The following is a 17,227-nucleotide window of genomic DNA, read 5'->3' as shown; positions in this document are numbered from 1 at the left end:
AAAAAAACAAAGAAGGTCGCAACTTCTTCCAGACCCTGAGGAGGAAGCTGCATTGGTTACTACTAAAAGCAGCGCCGCGTCCGAGTCGCCATAAATTCCACCCAGTGCAACGACATGTATCGACTGACAGTGGGGAGGCGGCGCGCGGCCGCTCATTTACTCCTCCCCTCCTGCAGGCCAGGAACCGGTTCTGGGCGGAATGTATCCCAAACGGAAGATGAAGAAGCCTAACAGACAGCTCTAGTCTGTTTTCCATCCTCGTGGAGTCACCGGCGTCTTGGCGCCCCGCTCTATGTCCTTGTCCCGCGGCTACAGCTTCTGGAGCCAGCTCCAGGCGGAATCCATGGGGGTAGGTCCGCGATTGTCGGCGGTGGCGGGATCGGATCAGCGCCAAGGGGGTGGCATTGGCGGGTGCGGGGATTGAGTTCAGTCAGAGGCTTGAGGTCCCGCCCGCGCCCGCACAGGATCTCCAGATCTGGTGGTTGCGCTAGGGTTCGGCACGGGAGGCACGAGCACGAGCGCTGCCACGATTTGCTCAGGGTAAAATTGGCGCTCCAGGCAAGTGAACACTGCTGCTGCTGAGAGAGGGAGGCGGGGGCATGCCGACAGTCTACACTAATGCCTTAATAGTTAGTAGAGATAGAGATAGAGATTAACTACGAGAGACTCCTCATGAGACCTTGGGCCGAATCCATTTGGGGCATCATAATCGGTGGGCCGGATTGGGTCGTTGGATATACAGCTAAAATGAAGCAGAGAAGAAGAGCCGTCGAAGCCGAAGCAGAGCACGACGGACAAAAATATGGCAGGGAAAGCCGGCGGACTCAAAGGGGTTGCCCTCATCGGCGGCAGCGCCAACAGCACGGTCGCTGGGGTCATTCACTTCTTCGAGGACCCCTCCACCAGTAGCCGCTCTCTCGAGCTCTCTTTATCTGTGTTCCCTATGTTCATCAGAATTCCTACCTTACCTCTCGCTCGCTCTCCTGTGGCTGCCAGGGTACACCGAGGTGAGGGGCAAGGTCACGGGCTTGACTCCGGGAAGGCATGGATTCCACATCCACGTCTTCGGCGACACTACCAATGGCTGCAACTCAACCGGTTCGCCGCCTTCTTTGTGTATCATGGTTGCTTATTTTGTGACTTTTGCTGTCGAAACGGGAATACTACTGCATATATAATAGTGAATCGCAATTGTACTAAAGTTTTTAAGCGGCTCCGCTAATCTATGTAGGTGTATAATTGGGGATTAGAATTTCGTCAACCAAATCAGTTGTACAGTAAGATGTAGCCATATGGTAGGTTTATAAGTCAAAGATGTTAAACAAGTGTGTGCAGAATGGTCCTGTGCAGAATTGCCGGTTATATGTATGTTTACATTAAACAAGTTTTGTGCTGAATTGCTGGTTATATATATGTTGTTGCTGCAGCAATTACTGTAAGGGCTAGTGCCCTATGTCTCCAGCAAAAAAATTATTAAACTTCAATAAGTTCATCTCATCTGTTACACATTCATCGTTGCTAGTGAATGGAACTACTTGATCAGCTATTGATGAAATGGAAAGTCACTTAACATTTGTAAGAATAGAGTTTGTGAAATTCAATGTTTGCTATAGCTTCCACTATTACATCATCCTTTTGTTATTACTGCACTATCAGACCACTTACTACTGCCCTTGTGGTTTTAGTGTACTAGAAATTAGAATCCTACTGCAGCTAGGTGTCAAGTTTTGCCTCATTGCTTAGTTGGAATTTATCATTTTGTAACATTAAGCATGATCAAGGGATAATGGGATATTGAATGCCTTCTTGAAAAAGCGACTCCCTCTATTTCAAATTATAAGGCGTTTTGGCTTTTACTGTGTATCTAGACATAGTGTATACCTAAGTGCATAGAAAAAAATACGTATATAGAAAAGCCAAAATGTCTTATGGTTTGGAACAGAGTGAGTATATTTGAAGTATATTCCTTAGTATCTCGCCATGGTCATGCTATATACATGCTGATTCCACCAGTTTTATGTTGTTCTGACAAATTTGTTGGCTTCATAGGTCCCCATTTTAACCCTCATAATAAACCCCATGGAGCTCCATTTGACGACGAACGACATTTGGGCGACCTGGGAAATATAGTAGCCAATGAAGATGGTTAGTACTAAGCCTAGTCTAAGATCCTTTAGATGGTACGACAGATGTATGTTTATGAAATATTCTCTGTATCCTAATAATGCTTTGCATGCTTATTTCAGGAGATGCAGAAGTGTTCATAAGAGACTTACAGGTTCGGTCATCTTGAAGGATGTATATATAATCCTATTAATTTTGATCAACTGATAACCTATTTCTGCTGCTTTCTGAAGATTTCATTGAGTGGGCCTCATTCCATTCTGGGAAGGGCAGTTGTTGTACATGCTGATCCTGATGACCTAGGGAGGGGTAAGCATGCTTGTATTACCATTGCAATTATATTGTAGCTCTTTAAAAATTGAAGATCTCTCCCCCATTATGCCTTATATATTCATCATTAATTTAGATGGGACCTTATCTTTCCTAAAATATTGTTACCCCCTCCATGCCAAAAAGAAAGCCATTGTAATTGTCAAGTTTGACCAGGTTTATACAAAAAAACACTTATATTTATGATACAAATTACAAAAAAAAGTATGATTAGATTCATCATGAACTATATTTTTGTGGTATGTATATTTGATTTCATAAATGTTGTTACTCTTCTTTATAACCGTGCTCAAACTTAAGATTGTTTGACTCAGGTCAAAACTAGAGCGGCTTTCTTTTTGGGACAGAGGTAGTATTGAATGCTGGATGTAGACACTAGACAGAATAACTCATATTGCCACTTGCTCAATGGAGATTTTGTTGCCAATTAATACCAATGTCTTTTGGTGCTCATCAAGTGTTATCTCATTCAATCATGGCTGTTGTGGCTTCAAGGTAGCACCATTTGCAGCATTAGCATACCATTCCCTGCATCATGCAACACTTGGAAACCACGAACCACTAGTCAATATTTTAATATCTATTTCTTTTTTACATAAAATTGGCTTTATGAGATCATGTCCTTCATTCATTTCACATTAGTAGTCGGTACAAAGATATCATTGGCTAAAGAAAAGCATTTATAACAGCACAACTATAAAGCCTTTTAGTTTCAAACAAGTTGGGGTAGGCCAAATAGAAGCTACAAATCAAGGTTCAGACACGTGGATAATTGTTTTTCATTCGCTTCTATTCAATGATAAATCTTTGGGTATATCCATCCTTTCTAGTCTTCCTGTACTGCCTCCCATGTCAACTTCAGTCTTTCCCGCCTCTCTTCCTGCTACTATCGCGTCTTAGGATCTCAATATGCACCGGTGTCTCTAGAGGTCTCCGTTGGATATGTATAAACCATCTCAATCAGTGTTGGACAAGCTTTTCTTCAATTTGCTAGCTCTAACTTATCATGTATATCATCGTTCCGGACTCGATCCCTTCTTGCATAACCAAACATTCAACGTAATATACATATTTCCGCAACACTTATATGTTGAACATGACACCTTTTGTAGGCCAACATCTTGTACCATACAACATAGCAGGTCTAATCATCGTCGTATAAAACTTGTCTTTTAGCTTCTGTGGTACCCTCTTGTCACATAGAACTTCGGATGCTTGGAATCACTTCCTCCATCCTGCTTTGATTTTATGGCTAACATCTTCATCAATATCTCTCTCTCTCTCTCTGTAGCGTTGATGCTAAATACCGAAATATATCCTTTCTAGGCACTACTTAACCTTCCAAACTAACATATCTTTCTCATACGCAAGGTTTTAAAGTCAGCTAGTCGACTCTAGTCGTCTGAGCACTGATAAGGTGACTAATCGCGATTAGTCGTCGATTTGCTCGATTAGTCGAGCCTAGTCGACTCCTAGTCATCCTATAGTCGTCCACCTATAACATGACCATATGTGTGTGTGTGTGTATAAATCAATATATATGAATATATATAACTGTAGCTGCCTAGCTGGACTGCAGGACTGCATGAACTGTACCAGTGCCACTGCCAAAGTTCTGGGGCTGGGGCAACACAGATTCTGGGAAGATGACTTCAACATTATTACGCCGCCTTCATCTGTAGTGGCACAACAATAAAGTGAAGCACAACTCAAGAGGAGGCCAAGGCGGGTACAATACTGCTCAGTAAGTGAACAGAGAACACTGAACAACCAAAATGTCAGAGCAATTACCGTCTGAAGAGGTCCTCATCTCGGTCTCTGAATTCTAAACACAGGAGGAGTGGTCGCCTACTTGCTTGTTCAGTCGTTGAACAGACAACAGAGGAGGACGGGAGCGCGCTGGAGGGGGGGCTCTATAGACTATAGTAGCCGCGCGATGGAGGGGGCGGCTGCTGCTCGAGCAAAGGGTTGCCAGAGCACAACAGGGCAGCAGGAGAGGAGGGTAACGACGATGGAGAAGGGGTGGCGGCGCTGCCGAAGGGCGCATGCGCAACAGTGTGTACCGTATTGGTACAGGTAGGGGCGTAGGGCAACATAGTGTTTGTGCTGTGTACAGATGGTGGGCCGACCCACATAATAGAGGCTGAATTAGTGGCCTAAAACAGGCATAACTAGTCTACCATAACCCCTAATCGGATCACTAATCACGATTACTCGGCGACTAGGACGACTAGTCGCTCTAGTCGAGTCAGAGACCCTAATCGAGATCTGAATAGCAATAAGGCCAACTAATCGCGATTAGTCGCACGACTTTAAAACCTTGCTCATACGTACATGCGTAGTAGTTTCGAAGTCACATCTCATGTATTAGTTTTAGTTCTACTGAGTCTAGAACCTTTGGACTCTATAATCTCATGCCACAACTCCAGTTTTCTATTTACTTATGCCCGACTTTCGTCAACTAGCACTACATCGTTTACAAAAAGCATGCACCAAGGGATATCCCCTTGTATGCCCCTTATGGCCTCATCCATCACCAAGGCAAAAAGTAAGGGCTCAAAGTTGACCCTTAATGTAGTCCTACTGTCCTTCATCACTTGTTCGAACATTAGTCAAAACATTATTGTACATGTTCTTAATGAGTCCAACGTACTTCATTAGAACTTTATGTTTGTCCAAAGCCTACCACGTAATATTTTTTTGGTATTTTGTCATAAGCCTTTTTCAAGTCGATGAGAATCATGTTTAGGTAATTCTTCTGCTCCCTGTACTGCTCCATCACTTGCCTTATTAAAAAATAGCTTCCACGGTTAACCTTTTGAGCATGAATTCAAATCGATTCATAGAGATCCTCATTATTTCTCGCAGACAATGCTCAATAACTTTGTTCCATAGCTTCATAGTGTGGCTCATCAACTTAATTCTCGGTAATTAGTACAACTTTGAATATCTCTCTTATTCTTGTAGATCGGTACCAACCTACTCCTCCACTTGTCAAACATCATATTCGACCAGAAGATATGTTAGGAGAACTTGGTTATCCATACGATAGATATGTCCCCAAGGTATCTCCTTGCCTCAGTTGAGAAACCATCAGGGCCCGTCACCTTACCTCCTTTCGTCCTTTTCAATATCTCTCTAACCGCAGATTCTTGGATCCTACGCATAAATTGCTTATTTGTGTCATTAAAAGAGTCATCCCATTGAAATGTTGCGTCCCTATTCTCCCCATTGATCAATTTGTCAAATACTCTCGCCATCTATGTCTGATATCATTCTTCTTCAGAAGAGATGCTCTGTTTCATCCTTAATGCATGTAACTTGATTGAAGTTCCTTGTCTTTCTCTTATGGTCACTAGCCATCATATATATGTCCTCTCCTTTGTACTTAAACAACACCAATATGTGAAAACCCATTTCCAAAGTTGTCGAATAGTAAAACATTGTAGTTGAATGCTTACGAGTGCTGGTACAGCAGTACAGCCTACAGGTTGAATTGCCACACATTGTAGTTCAATGCTACAAGTGGGAAAAAGGTTCGTTCCCTTGTTTTTTCGGTCATTTTATTTAATGAGCACTTTGTTTTACCTTGTTTTGCATTTTTTCCTTAATACTCTTTTCAGCTGCCCATTGCCCTGCTGCACTTCAAACATCGAAGTATTTTGATTCTTGTTTCCCATTTTCTGGAATAATCAGCACACTTCAGATTCCTGAATAGTTGTTCCAGTGTTGAGGCATCCTCATATGTTTAATTGCTCCTGACCATGTTACTTCAATATTTTGAAGGTGGCCATGAACTGAGTAAGTCAACAGGAAACGCAGGAGCTAGAATTGGATGTGGTAATGACAAGCCTTTTAAATTTGTAGTGTTGCAAATTATTGCAAAGAGACTGTCATTTTTTCTTAATATCAAGTTTTGAAGCCACCATAACTGAAAGTTCAAAACCAGAAGTGGAATTGAGTAGATTCTTGTGAAATGTAATCTGCTTTATTTTGCATAAATAAGTCGTATGATCGTTGACACTTACAAATACATTTGGCTGTCAATAATTTGCAGGTATCATTGGAATTCAGTCATCAGTTTGACAAATAACGGCTTAGTAGCACCAGAAAAAGAGGGGGACATGATTCCACAGTCCGTGCAGTGTCGTGGTTTAGGGATATGGAAATGGTGTTCGTTGTTCTGGACCGTTTGAAGACTAAATATCTCCAGTCATGTATACAATAATCTTACAGTCGGTGAGGAAATTGCTTGTAAAATCTTGCATTGACTTATATCACTGGTTACCAGCAGCAATAAGTCTATATGTAAAACTTCTCGATTTGTATATGCTATGCTTCCTGTGGAGCAGGGAAGCGAACACAAGTCAGCCTTTTGTGAGTGCATTCTGTCCAGTTTTTACTTGGTCATCTCGTATTCTCGTGTGTGTCATGACCAAGTGGCAAGCTCAATCCTGGTATTGTTGTCTTGTCTCAAATTAAATCGGGTTCCACAAGTTAACCAGGGAATCATTTTTCTTCCCTAGGATGGCAAATTTGGCGGTGGATTTACTTGCAGTGTCCACTGATACGTGTCCGTCTTATTCGCTTGCACCTATTATACCAACTTCAAACTAGCTTGCGGTAGATGCCGGTGCTAACTGGTTTTAAAATGTCCATTCACTGACCCACCCCCTTTTATTTTTGTCAGCCTTCTTGTTGCACAGGAATCAAACGGCAGGCAGGAGGCAGCTTATGACGTCCAAGCACCAGCTAGCCTAGCCGGCCACTCATCCTTGCGAGGCAGGAAAGGATTACAGTCCCAAGACACTGAACAATACAGCTTCGCAAGGGATCGAGAAGCAGACAAGAAGAAGAGAACGGGCAACGTCGATACGGCTAAAAGGACGGTAACTGGTACCAAGGTCAGCCCTCGCAAGAAATGCCTCGACGGGAACCGGACACCCGGGAAGACGTCAGGCGCGAGCCGTGCCCGCCCGTCCCGACCCAGGCGTGCCCAAACAACGATGCACGCCGTCTCGGCGCGACGCGCGCACCCGTCGGCATCAAACTGTGCGCTGGACGGGACCGGTCGGCTGAGCCCGGGAGGATCGGTGGACGGCCTTGGAGCCTTCTCCCTTGGCCCCGGGCGGACGCCGTGCGGGCGCAACGGGATGCCGCGGGGCCGCGACGCCGGCTACGGACACCGCCCGCGCCCCGGGCCGATGCCGCCACGGAGAAGCGGCTCGTGGACTTTCCGCGTTCGAGATGAACCAAGTCACGAGCCGACGCGCCCAGCTCGCGCGCGCTACTCGGAACGGACGGAGCGGAGGCCCCCAACCGGAGCGAGCGCGCGCCCGTGGGCCTGGCTCGCTCGTTGGAAGCTTGAGACGAGTAAAGAAAGAAAGGAACACGCCCCCGGGTGTCGCGCGCGGGCGTACGTGGTGGGCGCGCCCGGGATGCCTGGAAAACGGCTGGGGGAAGGCCGGGCGCGCGGTCGACTGCGTGCGAGCCACGGCGCGCGTCGTCCGTGCGCGACTGGGCGGGGCGATACTATTATTATCGCGTGTCCTCTCGCCTGTGCGTCCGTGCACGCATGGCTGTTGCCGTGGCGACACCGGTGTTACAGGGCGCGCGTGTGTCCTCCGTCCGATGCGCCGGGCAGGCAGACCGACCGTTTCTGCGGTTCGAAGCCTGTAGCCTGGTGCTGCACGACCGTAGCGTCGTGTCTATTGAGGCAGTACGACGGGACTGGTTGGCCCGTGACTTCACGTTTTTATCCAGCTCTCACGCATTTTTCTTCTCCTCTGTTTTCCCGCGAGAGATCGGGCCAAAATCATACGGTACATGTATGTTCTGCATTTTTTTTTCTTCTATATGAGCATACGTGCCAAAAGCTAGTACTACTACCTAGAAAAGATGATAATCTATATACATGCATGGCACATACCAATGCAAGACGAGAATTGATATAACAAGAATTATAGCAACACAAAAAGTACTGCATGGAGATACTACACGCGTGGGTATGAAAGGAAGAGCAATTAGTCAAAATCGCCTTTCGTTTCTACTGTATTCTTGTTTTCGATTTGCTTGCGGGCGTAGTTACCAAGATTGAGCTCACTCACAACACAGTTCAATTAATTGTCTCTTCTTCATCTTTTGAGATCCCTTTGGAAGTAATCAAGGTGGACTTACCCAGAGTAATGATCAAATCCAACTGTGTGAGTGCAGTCAGTTATCTATCTCACATGTGTGGAAAAGGTGATTTACACACACACACACACACTGGTGCATGTAGAATTGTAGATACTATGCACACAGCACACTCATACTGTATCTGGCTGAGCTACATGTACACGAAATAAAAAAAACAAGAATACTTTGAATTTCCAGCACGCAGCATGCAGCAAGGGAACGTTAGCTTCGCATTAAAAACAGTTGTTCAAGCTGTTACAGCTTTAATCTGTAGAGACAAAATACTGTACGTATTAGATTAAAGATATTTGTTAGAAGTCGAGACGGATTAAATGAGAGGTAAATAATCTGAAAAGATGGGGGGCTGTTCAGCAATTTTCCCTCTCTTTTTTCCAGCTCACCTAAATCGAGCGAGAATGCATAGTGAATAGTGATCTTTCTCGGACAAAGCCAAAGATGGATCCAGGCCGGCCCACACGAATCAGATCCTGCCTCTGGATCAGTGAAAGCAACTGCATCGCCGTTGGGGGCGATCAATTGTTTTAGCAGCAGCCGTCGCAAAAGAGGGTTCAGGATTGCATCCCATGCACCCTGTGCTTTTGCATTGCCTAGCTTTACCAGAAGTCGAGAAGTGGGGGAGAAAAAAAAAGGGAGACCAAGCTGGTCACGCCTATGTTTGCTACTACCTCTAGCTCTAGTTTAAATTCCAGCTTCCATCAGCTTGGTTCATCATGGCTTGCTTTGCTTTTTGTAAGCTCTCGTAGGAAAGCACAAAGCGTGGACCCTGATCATCTCAAAGCAAAACAAATTTTACACGGGAAAAAAAATTCAAAAGGTGTTTGAGCATAGCGCTAGCCGCTAGCTTATGGAGTAATGGATGCTTTGGGCGTTTCACGGAGTGGCCGACAAGGCCGGGTTACGGCAAAAGCTCGAAAAAGGCAAAAACCGTCGCGGCTCTCCACGTCACTTTCTTCTTTCTTCATCACCCAGCGTTTCAAATTTCTCAACGGTACGTGACCTCAGAGGCCCGTCCTAACTGATCCGTGCACGGTGCATCATCACCCATGGAGCTTTATTTGCTCGCTGGTAAGTTTCTTCTGCCTTGAACTGTGTGGGAGGCCGTGGACTCGATCGTGCTGTCGTGTAGCATTGTTGCGTGCTTCATCAACATTGAAACGGGTCAAGCCGGTACGAGCATCTTTAAATTTCGGTTCGAGGCAAGCGCACGCTGACAGCTGAATTGATCGGAAATAATGGTGATCACGATGAGATCAGCAAAGAGTCCGGTGCAGAAAGGGGTCGATTTTACTCACATTTTTCGGGATGTTATTATACATGGATTCAAGAATATCATAGGCACTAAGCACTGGAGGGGAAAAAAAGTTGGAACTTGGCATAATATAGCATCGGATCTATGGTGTATGGAGAAAAATTCTCTGGTCGCCATGCAGCGACGAGACGAGAATCAGATCCTCTGCTGCTGCTGGTAATGGTGCTGGTGGTGGAGCCCAGCGTGGCGACGCAGCGGCTGCGGCTGCGGCACCGGCTTCTGCCTGAACTTGTCGCCGACGATGGATATGAGGCCGCCGAGCGGGGGGCGCATCTTGGCGCGGTAGGAAATCTCGTCGTAGGGCCGGCGGTAGAAGCGCAGGTACGGGAGGAAGGACTCGCGCTCGCGCTCCACGCGGCTGGCCTGCCCGTCCTTCCGGAACGCGAACAGCATCGACGGCGACTGCAGGAACGACGGGCGCGGCGTCCGCGGGAACTGCTGCGGCTGCGGCGGGGTCTTCTGGGCCTTGGCGGCGGAGGACGGCGTCAGGGGCGCGCCCGCGCCGCGCGGGAACGGCGGCGGCGTGGCGACCGTGGAGCGCAGCGTGGCGGGCGAGGCGAAGGAGAAGGAGCGCGCGGAGAGCGGGGACGCGCCGACCAGCGACGGGCTGCTGGAGGTGGGCACCACGGAGCGGGAGCCCACCGAGGTGGGGATGGTGGAGAGGTACCACGGCTTGATGGGGTTGTCGGTGGGGGTGACGGAGAACCGCGACGAGACCGACCCCACGCCCGGGTTCTTCCCCACGACGGCCGCCGGCTCGAACCGCAGCGACGCGGTCCGCGGGTACGCCGTGAAAGACGCGTCCTCGAGCGAGTCCTCGAAGTCCAGGGAGCACACCACCGCCGTCGCTGGCGCCAGCTCCACGAACGGCCGCACCCCCTGCACACACACACATCCGCCCGAACGACATGCATGCCACTGTTACTTTCATTTCATCCCCTAGTTTTTTTTTTTGATCAATGATTAGTTGCTGCAATACGATACGATACGACACGGCACGTACCTTCCAGAGGACGGAGAAGAGGGAGGGCGGGTCGATGACGAAGGCGCGGTGGAGGCGGCCGGGGTAGTAGTCGGCGACGATCTTGAGCGTGCCCATGAGTAGGTTGAGGAAAGCCGACGCCGAGCGGAAAAAGCCTGCGCCGCAAAGAGATTCGCATCGTCTCGTCAATCATCGGTCAACCAACCTACTCACTCATTCTTCCCCTCCTTTTTCCCGATTCCACGGCTCGCACTTTCCCGCAGCCGCAGCGAGCTCGACCACCAGTTTTGCTACTCCTATCATATCACACTACTCGATTCAAACCGCACCGGCGGGAAGCCAGCGAGCTGCCGAGGGGAGGAGAAGAACGGCCTCCCCCAAAAGCGGTGTCTGCCAGCCACTGTGCAAGCCAAAGCAAGCAGGCTACACCCAAAGCGCTCGCCCAGTCAAGGCCCGGGGACCACGCCACGCCACGCCACGCGCGGAAGCAGCAGCGGGCACGGCAGCGCCGGCCCGACCGGACCCGAGGCCGCGGGGGACACCAGGCGTAGTGCCGACGCAGGGCAGCGGCTGGTGTGTGTGTGTGTGTCTCTCGGTGTCTGTCTGACCGGGCCTGAGAGCAGAGGCTTCACCGAGCCAGCCGCATGTGCGCGTCTGACCTCCAGACCAGCCGCTGCACTGACCGAGAGTGTGCCTGGCTGGCTCCCGCTCTTGCAAAACAGCAAAAGGCATGCCGACGAATATGAATGCTGCTTCTCTGCCTTGGTTTTTTCTTTCGCTTCTGGAGGAGTAGCGGACAAATGCTCCACCAAGAACGAGAATGGAGCGTAGCGCACGCACTGTGTTTTGTATCGGTCCTGACGGTGACAAGGATCGGCGGCTTACTTGCGTCGAAGAGGACGACGAACTGGTCCACGAACCGGGACATGCACGCCACGGCCACCTCCAGCGTGAACACCAGCAGGCGCACGAACCTAAAGGGAAGTGTAAGAAGAAGACAGTGTGTGGCAGGGAGAGACGGAAGAACGGAACGGAGGAAGAGGAAAAGCAGGGACGCGTGCTAGTTCTTACGATTTCTGAGAGTGGAACTTGGGGTAGTCCTGCTTGATTCGAAACACCTGCAAACACAGAAGCAAGTTTCAGTCAGAGCTCAGTCAACAGTTTCTCTCAATACATTCGGCAGGATCTTCGTGTCCCGCGCGCGAAATGGCGTACCACGACTGGGCGGCCGTCGTCGTCGTGGCCGGAGACGAAGGCCACGCCGTCGGCGAGCTCGGCGGAGAACTCGTCGGCCATGATGTGATCTGCTTGGCACAAGCACAAAGAAAGGCCCCCGGCTCCGTTAGCACATCGATCTTCACGAACGAACAATCATTCCAACATAATAGCACCAACGATTGTACTGTTCCGGGGGGGGACTGTACTTTTGAAAACACTCCTACTGCTAGGAATGAACCAGATCGGCAGCGCAATAAATTCGGCGCGGCAGGCACAGTAGCTTGACTAGTAGAAATATATACACTGTGCTGTAGGTATCAGTGTATCACAGTCACAGCTGCAAGAACAGGCCACGGCTCCGGCTCCCGCTCGAGCAGAGCAGCAGAGCAGCGCAGCGCAGAGAAGCATTAATGGATACACTAGCTTCCTTTTGTTCACGGCCCAACCACCACCACAGATTTCTAGGAGTAGAAGGTCCAGCACGGAAAGCTTTCGGCGAACGTGGTGCGAGAGCGAGAGTGCGAGACGAATGGAAGCTGAGCGAGCCTACCAGCTCCGACGCTCTCCCTCCATGAGAGGACGGTCCTCAGGTGCTTCGCCGCCTTCTTGACGCTGTCCCCCCGCGACCGCAGGAACCGCTCCAAGCACGCGTCGTTGCAGTACTGCGCCTGCTCGCCCGCCATTGGCGCGCCCAACCAGGCAACAAAGTTAAAGGAAACGGTCGAACGGAGCCGGAGACGATGGGTATTGTACGCAAAAAAGCAAAGCTGGGTTCTCGGGCGTCACCTGCTTCGCGGAGAGCGGCGCCTGCTTGCACAGCAGCTTGCGTACGGCCTCGATCTTCTCCCTCTCCTTGGCGTCCACCTTGTCGATGGCCATCTCAGCAATTTTCACGGAGAGGGAGGTGTGGACGGCGAGGCGGAGTGGCGAGAGAGGACTGAGAGGAAAGGCCGAAAGGGGGGCAGTGTCGGAGCGACGGACCGAGAGGAAGAGAGAGAGGGTATTATAGCCCGGGCGGGCGGGGTGCCGTGTTCAACTCAGGAGCTCGCAGTCGCAGCCGAGAAACAACACCACACGGCAAACGGGAACGGAACAAACGGCAACGGACGTTTGCTTTGAGCTTGCGCATGCATCCACCGTTTCCACGTCCACTTTTGCCCGTTTTCTTTTTCTTCCTCCACCCCCCCCCCCCACCCCCCCCCCCCCCCCCCCCCTAACACCCCACCACCACCACCACCACGTTTCTCATCTAGCACGACTTACATGCAGCTCATTGGCCATACTCCTACGCAGCCGCCCTTTAATTGGATATGAAGCTCTAGGTGCCAGACGAAGCACAAAATATATATATTTTGAATTCTGTTGAGGAATCGGTTTAACACCAAAAGCATTCTCAGAAGAAAATTAATGTACTACCTCCTACATATACTTACAAAAACTGCATTCTCCAACGGGAAGAGATGGTGACTAATCTTTTCTTCGGTTGCAACTTTGCTAAAGCTTACTAGAGATCTATTGCAACCCCCCCCCCCCCCCCCCCCCCCGTCCTCTCGGGTTACGGTAAGGTCCACCACCAGATTGAAGAGACAATTAAAAGTGGAGATCCTAATTCTCATGACCTAGAGCATTTGGAGATGGCAGAATAATTGGATCTTTCATAATACCCCCTAACGATTGATTAGTTGCATGTCCTCTTTCAAGCATGAGCTTTTGCTTTTACTTCATAGAACTAGTTCTAGAAGCCATTTTAACTCGGACATTCCTCTTTGGCTCTCGGTCATTGGCTTGGACCCCCTCCTGTTTTCTTTCAAACAAATGTCATACTAGCAAACGTGTTTGTGCGTTAAAATAAAACTTATATTACACTTTCACATCATACATATTGTAGATTCACACTCAGATGTCAGATGGGCCTATTTGGTTCAACTTTTTTTGAGCTTTTTTTGATAATCTGCAGAATCTAGCGGTGTGGAGAATATGAATATCGTGGATACTTACGTGCAGAGTAAGATGAAGAGCTCCATAGGCTTTACGATTTAAGAAGTCTTAGATGAAAGGGAAATATGCCATAGGGTCATTTCTACATGTTTTGGTGATTAAGTGCTCAACACACCATATTAGACTAACTACTTTGATATGAGCATGGGCACATGTTCTAGCAAGAGAAAATTGAAGAAAACAAGTCCAAATGAGTAGAAATGAAGTTCAAAAGTGCAACTTTGGGCAAAACTACAAAAACATGAGTGTCGGTACCCTGAATCAGGGGTACCCCTTACTACAGTATGAAGACACGGTGCCTGTACGGTGATCTCTAGCCGCACGAAGAACAGCACCCAACCCCACCACGTGGACGGCTCAAGGAGCACCATGTGGCGGGAAAAGATGATACATCCCAGGATGTGTCAGTTGGACCGGACCTCCGTGAGAAAGCACCGGACCCCTATACGCGCAACCCGGACCCCCGAATACGGCCCGGGACTCCCAAGTAAGCGTGTCGGGTCCCTTGGATAGGGTCCAGATCCCTCCGAGTAAGGTCCAGGCCACAACGAGGTCTCGGGACATGAGATACCCTAGCATAAGCAAGGGTCCAGTACTGACACGTGTCAGGCCTTATCCTATGCGCTTGCGCTCCCCGCTCATACGGAGACCCGCTGCTGCCGCGTGGCTTGTTGCCCGTGACGTAAGCCAGCGGGCGGGGCCTGACGTAAGGCCTCTAGGCTGCGTGGTCTCTGCATTTATTGCGGAGAGGACGCGCCGTCTGTCCACCCTGCTGACAGGTGATGTGCCCCCTCAGCATTTAATGTGTCCTGTCCACTCCACTGGCACGCAGAGCCAGGGCCATCCTGCAGACGGCGCACCTATCCAGTCCATTGTCAAACAGTGCGCCCGTGCCGCGCGACGCACTGTGCTCATCATCCCTTATACGAGAAGCTTCCCCTGCACGCCGATACTACGCAGATCTCGGATGTCAGGGCGCAAGAAGATTGCTTGAGCGACGAACATTAGTAGCTCCAAGTACTACATCCGTTATGTTCCTGGGCCCACATGTCGGGGCTCAGCACCCTTGTACATGCCCCCTTAGCTATAAAAGGGGAGGCATGCAACGTTACAGGAAAAAGGAAAAAAGGCACCAAACTTAGACTTAGACTCTCAGCTCTCAAGCTTCCACAGCAATCCAACACACAATGGAGTAGGGTATTATGCTCCGGTGTCCCGAACCACTCTAAATCCTCGCGTGTTCATGTGCTCGGTGATCGCTTAGCAAGACAGGCAAAACGCTTAAGCCCCTTCCTCATCTTAAGATTTAGGGTGGGTGCATTCCGCCACCCCGCCGGAGAATTCCCTCTCCGACATTTGGCGTGCCAGGTAGGGGCCTAGGCATTAGGTTTTTGCTTATTTCCTCGCTCAGCATGATGGTGCAGAACGTGGAGCACCGCGCCGAGACTTCAACGGATTTCCTGGTGGAGGAAGAAGTTGTTTCTTCCACGCCACAGGTTCCCAACCGCCCAGTGCCGGGCACTACTGCTGTGCACGATGCACGGCAGCATACAACTACGCAGACATCCCGGACTCCGTCGAGGACGGCACTGGGAGCATTGTCACCGGCCAGGGAGTTGCTGCGTCACCCTCCAAGCTCCACAGCCTCACCGGGGGCCATGAAGCAGTGGCGGGACGACGTCGAGCGACTGCTCGGCATGGCACATTCTACCTCGACCCGATCGAGGCCACGATCATCCCGGTGCCAACATGAGGCGTCGGCGTCTGTGCGCTCGCCCTCAATGAGGGGCGCACAGACCAACAACCTCCGGGCAGAACTCAACCGCAGGCGTGCGGGAGAGGACGCCCGGGTCTCTTTAGAGAGGGCGCGCGAACACCGCCAAAACATCGAGGGTCGCAACCTCGATCAAGACTTCGCTGTGGTAGCACCGCAGGCCCCAATGGACACCCGGTCCCAAGCGGGTGTCCCCTTGGCCGGCGTGGGCTGCGCCGCACTCGCGATTCATCTCCGCGCGACATCATGGCCACCCAAGTTTCGGCCACACCTGCTAGAAAAGTACGATGGTACGTCAAACCCGTCGGAATTCCTGTAGGTGTACGTCACCGCTATCACAGCAGCAGGTGGAAACACCGCTGTGATGGCGACATATTTTCATGTCGCCTTGTCTGGACCTGCCCGGACTTGGCTCATGAACCTCTCCCCAGGGTCAATCTACTCCTGGGAAGAGCTCTGCGCGCGGTTCGTTGCGAACTTCGTCAGCGCTTACCAGCAACACGGTGTGGAGGCCCACCTCCACGCAGTGAGGCAGGAGCCCGGGTAGACTCTCCGGATGTTCATCTCCCGCTTCACCAAGGTGCGAGGTACTATACCTCGCATTTTTTATGCTTCCATCATCACGGCCTTTCGCCAGGGAGTACGTGATGAGAAAATGTTGGAGAAGTTGGCCACGCATGACGTGGAGACTGTCCCCACACTCTTCGCTCTGGCCGACAAATGCGCCAGAGCCGCCGAGGGCCGTGCATGGCACTCGGCCCCACAGACCGGGGCTGCCCAGTCGGGTGGCTCGGGTGCCACCCCCCAGGACGGTAAGAAGAAAAAGAAGAAGGACCACACTAACAGAAGCCGCGGTCCACCGCTCTAGTCGTTGCAGCCACGAACGGGGGCCGGGGTGACCGCAACAAACGCCCACGGCCACAGAGGGGTAACAACGGCTCATGCCCTGTGCACCCCAACGGTCGCCACAGCGCAGCGGAGTGTCGCGAGATCATCGACCTCGTGAAACGCGTCAGCGAGCGGCGCGAGCAGTCTTCCAAGGACGGCTCCCTACCTCGTCGCCGACCTGGCAAAGAAAAGGTCGACGACGGCGAGGTGGCCGCGACTGAACGGGACCTCGGGTATCAGTCACCCGAGGGGGACCTGAAGGATGTCTTCGCCGGAGGCTCCTACTTCGGTGGGGACAACTAGATGGACCCCCAGAAGGACCCCGTGCTCACCGGTCTACGGGGCCGAAGCCTGCCTTCCCCCGGAAACCCTTCTGGACTCCCCACGGGTCCAGGCTTCTGACAAG

The 17,227-nt window shown here is 50.5% G+C and overlaps 2 protein-coding genes across 4 annotated transcripts; one reads left to right on the top strand and one right to left on the bottom strand.

Annotated features, from left to right (window-relative positions):
* Positions 1–729: 729 nt before the first annotated feature.
* Positions 730–6,864, top strand: LOC100282741 (superoxide dismutase 2). Of its 3 annotated transcripts, none has more exons than XR_004857683.1 (7): positions 730–905; positions 997–1,098; positions 2,050–2,145; positions 2,247–2,278; positions 2,358–2,433; positions 2,769–4,198; positions 4,290–5,062. XR_004857683.1 is itself a non-coding variant. In NM_001155647.1 (7 exon segments), coding segments are annotated over 7 exon segments (492 nt in total). In that variant the 5' UTR covers positions 762–802; the 3' UTR covers positions 6,541–6,864.
* Positions 6,865–9,920: 3,056 nt separating this feature from the next.
* LOC100279446 (Sec14p-like phosphatidylinositol transfer family protein) lies at positions 9,921–13,112 on the bottom strand. The gene is made up of 7 exons (NM_001326538.1): positions 12,948–13,112; positions 12,712–12,829; positions 12,159–12,247; positions 12,015–12,061; positions 11,829–11,917; positions 10,965–11,098; positions 9,921–10,840 (listed from the first exon to the last, which is right to left on the bottom strand). The coding sequence occupies exons 1-7, from the start codon at positions 13,038–13,040 to the stop codon at positions 10,097–10,099; spliced, it is 1,314 nt and encodes a 437-aa protein (NP_001313467.1). The 5' UTR covers positions 13,041–13,112; the 3' UTR covers positions 9,921–10,096.
* Positions 13,113–17,227: the final 4,115 nt, after the last annotated feature.

This window comes from Zea mays, chromosome 1 (genome assembly GCF_902167145.1).
Source record: "Zea mays cultivar B73 chromosome 1, Zm-B73-REFERENCE-NAM-5.0, whole genome shotgun sequence".
Lineage (NCBI taxonomy): Eukaryota > Viridiplantae > Streptophyta > Magnoliopsida > Poales > Poaceae > Zea > Zea mays.
This window is presented reverse-complemented; position numbering and strand designations above follow the sequence as displayed.